This window comes from Macrobrachium rosenbergii, chromosome 27 (genome assembly GCF_040412425.1).
Source record: "Macrobrachium rosenbergii isolate ZJJX-2024 chromosome 27, ASM4041242v1, whole genome shotgun sequence".
Classification (NCBI taxonomy): Eukaryota; Metazoa; Arthropoda; class Malacostraca; order Decapoda; family Palaemonidae; genus Macrobrachium; species Macrobrachium rosenbergii.
In genome coordinates this window covers 32,045,678-32,054,508 of record NC_089767.1, presented here as the reverse complement: position 1 = coordinate 32,054,508, position 8,831 = coordinate 32,045,678, and the positions used below count along the sequence as shown (strand labels likewise).

Genomic DNA, 8,831 nt, shown 5'->3' with positions numbered 1-8,831 from the left:
AGCCAGGTCATTCAGGTTGGGCGAGACTACGTAGGGATTATTCCAAGAGACGTCATTCCAGCCTGGAAAGAGGCGACGGGAATCGTGAATAAAAGTGATTTAAAGACACATATTCCAAGAGACGTCATTCCAGCCTGGAACGAGGCGACGAGAATCGTGAATAAAAGTTATTTAAAGACATATTCCAAGAGACCTCATTCCAGCCTGGAACGAGGTTACGGGAATCGTGTATAAAAGTGATTTAAAGACATATTGCAAGAAACGTCATTCCAGCCTGGAACGAGGCGACGGGAATCGTGAATAAAAGTTATTTAAAGACACGTATTCCAAGAGACGTCATTCCAGCCCGGAACGAGGCGACGGGAATCGTTAATAAAAATTATTTAAAGACACGTATTTCAAGAGACGTCATTCCAGCCCGGAACGAGGCGACGGGAATCGGGAATAAAAGTGATTTAAAGACACATATTCCAAGAAACCTCATTCCAGCCTGGAACGAGGTGACGGGAATCGTGAATAAAAGTGATTTAAAGACATATATTCTAAAAGACGCCATTCCAGACTGGAACGAGGCGACGGGAATGTGAATAAAAGTTATTTAAAGACATTCGAAAAGACATCATTCCAGCCTGGGACGAGGAGACGGGAATCGTGAATAAAAGTGATATAAAGACATATATTCCAAAAGACGTCATTCCAGACTGGAACGAGGCGGCGGGAATCGTGTATAAAAGATCATGAATAAAAGTAATTGAAAGACATATATAGTTACGAAAATCATGAATAAAAGTCGTATAGAGGCACATGTAACTGTATGTTTGTTATGAATGTATGTATACATATGTTTACACGTGATTCCGTTCGTATACTTAACATACACAAACGTACAGATACGCAAATACAACAGGAAAACATTATACGTGAAGAGAATTTTGCTCAGGTGGGTTTAAAAGTTTGTATGAATTTTGGGCACCGTTGTTATTTTAGCGACAGTTCTGAACAATCAGTGTAAGTGAAATATCAGAGAGAGAGAGAGAGAGAGAGAGAGAGAGAGAGAGAGAGAGAGAGAGAGAGAGAGAGAGAGAACCATTTTATCAAAGTACGGTACTTTTCTAGAACTACATTCATTGACACTCAGATTGCTGGTGGGGTGACATGACAGAGAGAGAGAGAGAGAGAGAGAGAGAGAGAGAGAGAGAGAGAGAGAGAGAGAGGGCTGTTTAGGAATGCACAGATATTTGGGTCCTAACCATATATGATAATAATAGTAATTATAATAATGATAATAATACAAATACAAATAACTTAGTATTTTTATATATACTTTTCCTCCAAAGACAAAGAATCAAATCCCGAATTTTAGATTTTGACTTGGATGAGAGAGAGAGAGAGAGAGAGAGAGAGAGAGAGAGAGAGAGAGAGAGAGAGAGAGAGAGAGGAAACTTTGAGATAGTCAGTATATAGCATCTAAGACTGAAGAAGACAGAAACATTTATTACAGATTCTAGGTCTGTTGAGAGGGGTCATTTTCTTTGTTTATAGTAGTAGTAGTAGTAGTAGTAATATTAGTAGCAGTAGTAGTAGTAGTCAGGATTTTCCTTTGAAACTGCTCCCTTGAAGTTGAACATGAACCTAATAGTAATTGTAGTAGTAGTAGTAGTGGAGATCTGCCTATGAACGGCTACCTTGTTCGTTCTATTTTGCCCTTGCTAAGAACAGGTTTCAAGCCTCTGGGATGGCATATTTTCTTTGTAACGGCTCACACTTGGGAAGACTTCTCCTAGTCAGGTAATTATTTTACCCTTATGCACCTGCGGGACTGGGTTCTGGAACCCATAAAATAAGAAGCAAGTATGCAAAGAAACAGAAAGCAATCAGTAGACAGAAAGCAGCTCAGTAAAACAAGTTTCCCAGCTGTCAACAGAAACAAGACTTTATAAATGAGAGTTACATAACAGTAATTGTGGTACTAGTTGCAGACATAGTTGCAGACACCTTGTTGCTATCCTCTGCATTGCTCTGGCTACGTTTCACTAAGGCAAACGATGACCCCAATTTCTAGATAATTAGCATTGCCTGTGTAGGGCGTACCACCCATACGAGGAGGAGAGCGGTGGGGTGCGGTGTGTTGGGTGTGGAAGGGGATAGTGTGTACAAAAAGTAAGTAGATTTGGGAGTAGGGGGAAAAAGAGATACGCTTTCCCCTGAAGGCTGTTCTGAGAAGAAGAAGAATGTCTCTCTGGTTTGTGAGTCTAGTTTCAAACCTGATTACAACCTGATTACGAGAGAGAGAGAGAGAGAGAGAGAGAGAGAGAGAGAGAGAGAGAGAGAGAGAGAGAGAGAGAGAGAATGTTTGGCGTCATTAAATATCCCTTATTCTTGTCAGAGATCTATGTAGTATGAGTCTAATTTTAGAGCTTCCTACAAGAGAGAGAGAGAGAGAGAGAGAGAGAGAGAGAGAGAGAGAGAGAGAGAGAGAGAGAGAGAGGGAGGGAGGTTTGTAGCGTCATTATGTAACCCTTGTTCTCGTCAGAGATTCATAGCATTGAAACGAAACAGGAAACCGTTCTCGCTTTGTGCATTACGAACGCAACCGATTCGCTCCACTATGGACGCATTTTGCAAACGGGTCAGCGAATGTTTATACAAACTTTAACGGTACTACCGTAATGATACTACGTAACGCAAGCTTGAACTGCATTGGAGAGCAATTGAGAATGGGTCGCGACTTTCTCTTTCTCTCTACCTCTCCAGCTAAAACAGCTCCAGGTGATATCTTAATGCACGGACACTGAAAAGCTATAACTGGTACTCAAGTACTAAAACAAACAAAACCGGTTGGCTCTCTCTTTTTCACTCTCTCTCTTTATCCAGTGAATTGTTATACGCGTCATGGCACGGGCTCTAACAAAAAAAAAAAAGAAGATATTCCTAGTATTATGATGATTTAAATTCAAAGAATTGGTCATCTAGTTCAAACTAGTACTGACTAGTTTTCACGGGGATTCGATATGGGAATATATATATATATATATATATATATATATATATATATATATATATATATATATATATATATATATATACTGTATATATATATTTATATATTACGTATATATATATATATATATATATATATATATATATATATATATATATATATATATATATATATGTCCTTCAAAAAGAAGGCATCGTGCTTACCCCATATAAAAATGGGAAAAAGCACGTTAAAACGAAGAAGAAGAAGAAGAAGAAGAAGAAGAAGAAGAAGAAGAAGAAGAAGAAGAAGAAGAAGAAGAAGAAGAAGCAGAAGAAGAAGAAGAAGAAGAAGAAGATATGATCGTGTAACTGTAATGGATAAACACTGAAAAAAATTCATACTAACGTATTTTCTTTAGTCTCAACCAATCGTGAATTGTTTTGATTTCCTTATAAAAAGTAAAACAATCATTTCCTTATGCAATCATTAACCATTAACCCAGGAATCCTTTTTCACTACTGTGATCAACTCTTTGTTTATCCGCAATAACGGATAGACATTTAAAAAACATTTCCACTGACGTATTTTCTTCTTTCTTAACCAATCGTGAATTGTTTTAATTTCCTAATACATAAAAAACAATTATTCCCTTATTTGTAAAACAATTAACGGATAGCCCAGCAATCCCTTTTCAACCCTGCAATTAACTTTTTTTTTTTTTGTTTATCCACTGAAATCCAAGTAAATTATTATTTTCTTTAGTCTCAACCAATCATAATTTTTTGTTATTTCCATATATATACATATACAGTATATGTATATATATATATATATATATATATATATATATATATATATATATATATATATATATATATATATATAATATATATATAAACCATTCATTTACGTGTAAAATCACTAACCATTAACCCAGCCATCCATTTTCACTCTTGCAATCAAATTCTTTGTTTATCCGCTGAAATCGTGATATACTATTCCGTTACTTATGAGCAAGCAGGTTCCTACAACCTTCTCAGCCTGGCCTGGATTTCGTATACATAGGCTAACCGCTATCTGTATTCATGAAAACATGTTTGGTGACGTTGCTGCTTCTGTAGAGAGAGAGAGAGAGAGAGAGAGAGAGAGAGAGAGAGAGAGAGAGAGAGAGAGAGAGAGAGAGAGATGAACCGAACTGGTGCAAAGTGAAAATTACATATCCTGGGCCTAGGTTTAGTCTAATGTTTAGACGACAAAACAAGTTGACAGTTTTGCAATAAGCAATAATGACATGTAGATTAAGTGTTTAAAGTATATTTGCTAATTCTGGGCGATGGAAACCTTGTATCTACGTTTAACCAGGAAATAACATTATGAATACTTCTGGGCGTCAGGAACTGCGTTCATGCAGGGGAATGAAAGCGCAGTTTCTTATATGGTGACGCACAGAGTGTGGGCGGTCAAGTTTCTCTTTGGAATCTTAATTTCGTGGAAAAATGGCGGCCAACTTGTTGCTTTCAAATGACCGCAAGCAATTTCACAACACATTTTGGCAAAGAGACACTATTTGCTAAAATAATATGCATTGCAAAACATACATTCTACAATTTACAAGATGTTATAATACATTCTCAAATAACACTACGAAAATCATTAAAATTAGATTACATATGATTACTGCTACACCCAAACCCCACCCTGAAACCATGGATACGACCATGATTCACTAGCAAAGAGGAAATAAGAATTAATCAATCGAATAAATAGTTTTGGAGAAGGAAAAAAAAATTGGCTAAGTTTACATTGGGGGCTCTAAGGTAAACGAGCCTAAAATAAATCGACATTTCAGTGCTGTCATCATAATCGAGCACTAACCATAATCTAATTGAATAATAGCTGTATTTATTAAAAAAAATAAAATTAAATTACTAACCAATACTATTTTTCTCTACTAAGCCATGTTTACAGTCAAGAAGGTTCTAGGGGTAAACGAGCCCAAAATAAGCCGTGATTTCAAAGTCACCATAAAGCTTAATCATTGAGCATAATTGAATTGAACAATAATTGTATTTGTTAAAAAAAGCAAATTAAATTGACAACAAATTCTATTTTTCTTTACGAAAATTAAATAGTGATGTAGGGGCTACGAAGATTATCTCAGAATAAAACATTTAGGCTTGTAACCCCGGTGTTGTCTAGTTCGATCAGTGGTGATGTAACTTGCATCGTGACGCGGGGAATAAATACTGATAAATTATGGTGATATCATCGTGGATAGCGTTAATAACCGATATATCCTACTCAAGGATGTCTAAGGGTTACCTCTGTGGAAGAAACGGAAGATCTGGAGTAATATTATCGCGATACGAACCTCTTAAACAGCTGCACGTAAGTGGAGACTTCTTGTCATTCTTTGCGAGTCAAATGTAAACAAACTCCTCTTCTCGAAACTGTAAGGTGTCATGGACAGTCACTTGTTTATATGTACATATGCCGAAATAATATCAAAGTGGCCACAGTCATGTTTTTATATAACGAAATAATATAAATATGATATTTGTTTTCCTTCTCGTATAACGAATCAACATGAATAAGCTCGAAAGATGGAGATCGAAAACTCACTGGGATTGATATTCACGCACCGGAATTGCCATTTGGTTTTTCATAGAATTGTCTTAGAGGATTTCTTTTCTTATAATGTGTTACACAGAATTACTAAACATAATTTATACCAAATGGCCGTAAGCTATCGACCATACTCAACTTTGCTTTGATAAAAATATAGTGTGCGGACAAATAATTCATCCCTTTAATAGCTATAGTGAAAAACAGTTACTCCCAGTTTCAGTATGTCTAGGTCTTAGTCATGAATGGTAAAGTTATAACCAAATATAGGCCTAATGAAATTCATTTATTGACGTAAATGTAACGTTCGATATCTTAGACGTAGTTAAGAAATTGGCAAAGTTAGTGTAATTACTTGAGTTAATGCCTATACGACTGTCTTATTGTCAGAATATAGCCAAAAATCAACAACTTGAGCTGGAAGCTTAATCTGTCTAGGCCTAATGTGTCCACAACTTACGAAAATGTAATGCAAATCTATACAATAATTTAATTTAAATTGTTGTTAGTTTTGTGTTATTTCAGCATAGCTTACTAACAAATTTATTCACATAATTACTTTGTTGCAAATCAATCTAGCCTATACCAGTTATCCAATATGCTAGGCTTATGTGAGCCATGTAGCTATAGTTTTTGAACAGTGAAGATAAAGATTTTATATATATATATATATATATATATATATATATATATATATATTTATATATATATATATATATATATTTATAATCTATATATACTGTAATATATATATATATATATATATATATATATATATATATATATATATATATATATATATATATATGTGTGTGTGTGTGTGTGTGTGTGTGTGTGTATGTGTCTATACATAATACAAACACGCACTCTCACGAAACACACGGAAGTGGTGGTCAGTTTCGAAAAGCCGGCGTCATGTTCGACAGTGGTGTATGAGGTCAGTTCGCTCGCCTTTGGCGTCATTTCGTATAGTTTTCGGTAGAATCGCACGCATGTCATAACCGTATTAGGAATATATCTCACTCTGTTTCCGCCTGCATGCTTTCATTATGGGTCAGTGACGATTCAAACCCAGTTTTAACCGGCTGCAAGTGGTAACATAATACTAAGTCTCACCTTGGGCCAGTTTCCATTGCTTTCTGCAATTTCTGAAGGGTATCATCAAGGTTGTTTATTTCATGTGTCACAAGTTTGTAGGCTCTCTCTCTCTCTCTCTCTCTCTCTCTCTCTCTCTCTCTCTCTCTCTCTCTCTCTCTCTCTCTCTCTCGCTAAGATTTTACCTTTGTAATTTTGAAAATATGTATATGTGTAATTATGTGTAATTGTATATTATTAAAGAATTCAATTTGAATTTGTATATATGTACATATATGTATGTATATATGTACATATAAAGGTAGTTAGCACTAGTTGTGTTTTATTCATGTATTCATATGTATATATATACATATACAGAGAGAGAGAGAGAGAGAGAGAGAGAGAGAGAGAGAGAGAGAGAGAGAGAGAGAGAGAGAACATTTCTAAGACAGAAGTCAGTGACATCAGCGCGAGACTTACCCAAATCATCAGCTACTATGAGAATGATGTGTGGCTTCTTCTGTGCTATTTGTTTAGTTGACATTGCCTTGGCGCTGCCCAACGTCAGCGATGTGATGATTAAGGGCAGGAGCAATATGGAGTTGTGTTTTGCCATGTTGTAGTTCTGGAATGGTAAGAGATATAGTGTTACAGATGAGGTTTTTGTGTTAGGTTAAGCTACGTTAGACCTATGAGTAGGGAGCTAGATATTTTTTGCTCCAGATTATTTTTTTAAAGGAATAAAATTGGTGTTTACAATCGTAGGTTTACACACACACACACACACTATACACACACACACACACACACACACACACACACATATATATATATATATATATATATATATATATATATATATATATATATATATATATGTATATACGTATATATATGCAGTAGTACTTCCATAGCCATAGGTTTTGAACTATTTTACGTCAGAGTCAATAACCCTGATAATTGTAATGCCAGATTATCAGCAATCAATCAAATCAACTGTTCTGCAATATAGTCTAAAGGTTCTATATCTCAAATGTGACCCTAACAACAAAAAATATGGAACATAATTACGAGTTATGCTAAATAAAAGAACGATGAAAAAATTGTCACCAACCACCTTTAGAAAGTCGCTGAAGCCAGGTTGATAAAGTTCATGGAAAATACCAAGTGAACACGAAGGATTCATCTGATGGTATCCAAAGCATCCTATACAGTATCCCATTGAAATTCATCCCATAAGGGATCCTTTGAATCCTCCATAGATTCCTTTGTTTATCTCCCTGAGGAACGCCAGTGTTCAACCTTTCATCTGGAGGATTAGTCTAGGGACAGAGTAATGGAACACTGATCATCATATATATGAGAGTTCGGTGTCTTTGATCTCTGCGTTCATTGATAGGCCTATGGAGGGCATTGTGAAGTTATATAAATGTTTTTCAGTTACAAGTAACGATTCAATTAAGATGGCTTGTCAGATAAAGACTCAGTTATGAATAGTCATCTCCTGTTAGGCCTATATAGACCTATAACCATTACTTGGAACACCGACAAATATCTGACATGATTTTCATAGTGTTGCGGTTGTGTGAATGCGAAAGTCTCTCTCTCTCTCTCTCTCTCTCTCTCTCTCTCTCTCTCTCTCTCTCTCTCTCTCTCTCTCTCCCCTGACAAGCAGAATTTTGAAGAGCTTAAAAGCTTTAGCCTAGATTTGTCATTCTCCGCCTTTATTAAGCCAAAGACCCTTAGGGGAAGCTTATCGGGCAATCTTCATTGTGATGATTAGAACTTTCCTGTAAGTAGTTAGTCGCCTGGCAGTCCATTGAGAGAGAGAGAGAGAGAGAGAGAGAGAGAGAGAGAGAGAGAGAGAGAGAGAGAAAGAGAGAGAGAGAGAGAGAGAGAGAGAGTCTTAACCTCAATATGTTTGGTTTTAAACCAAGACTTTGTGTCAAGAAGATATTGAAAAATTGAAAACATTCGTACTCGCGCGCGAGAGAGAGAGAGAGAGAGAGAGAGAGAGAGAGAGAGAGAGAGAGAGAGAGAGAGAGAGAGAGAGAAATACCTGCATAAAGCTTGTAAATTAGCCACTCTTTTTGGAGAGAAGGGTTCTCCCATCGTTCAAATTATAGATGTTAATTCCCGAAGTATT

At 36.1% G+C, this 8,831-nt stretch overlaps 2 protein-coding genes across 5 annotated transcripts in view; one reads left to right on the top strand and one right to left on the bottom strand.

Moving 5' to 3' along the window:
- LOC136853563 (arylsulfatase B-like) overlaps positions 1-8,831 on the bottom strand; it is a 34,716-nt gene that overhangs the window by 15,280 nt on the left and 10,605 nt on the right. For 2 of the 3 annotated variants that reach the window (XM_067129289.1, XM_067129287.1), the window contains exons 2-3: positions 7,166-7,310; positions 1-62 (exon numbers count right to left, since the gene is read on the bottom strand). The exon at positions 1-62 is cut by the window's left edge and continues 102 nt beyond it. In XM_067129289.1, the coding sequence (XP_066985390.1) occupies positions 1-62; positions 7,166-7,301 (198 nt within the window). In that variant the 5' untranslated portion in view covers positions 7,302-7,310. Of the gene's footprint in view, positions 63-7,165; positions 7,311-7,802; positions 7,965-8,831 lie in introns of those variants that run through there. The other variant, XM_067129288.1, reaches the window with a different exon arrangement.
- LOC136853565 (arylsulfatase B-like) overlaps positions 5,171-8,831 on the top strand; it is a 100,690-nt gene continuing 97,029 nt past the window's right edge. For both annotated transcript variants that reach the window (XM_067129292.1, XM_067129293.1), the window contains exon 1: positions 5,171-5,371. The gene's annotated coding sequence lies outside the window, so the exon portion shown is untranslated. The remainder of the gene's footprint in view (positions 5,372-8,831) is intronic.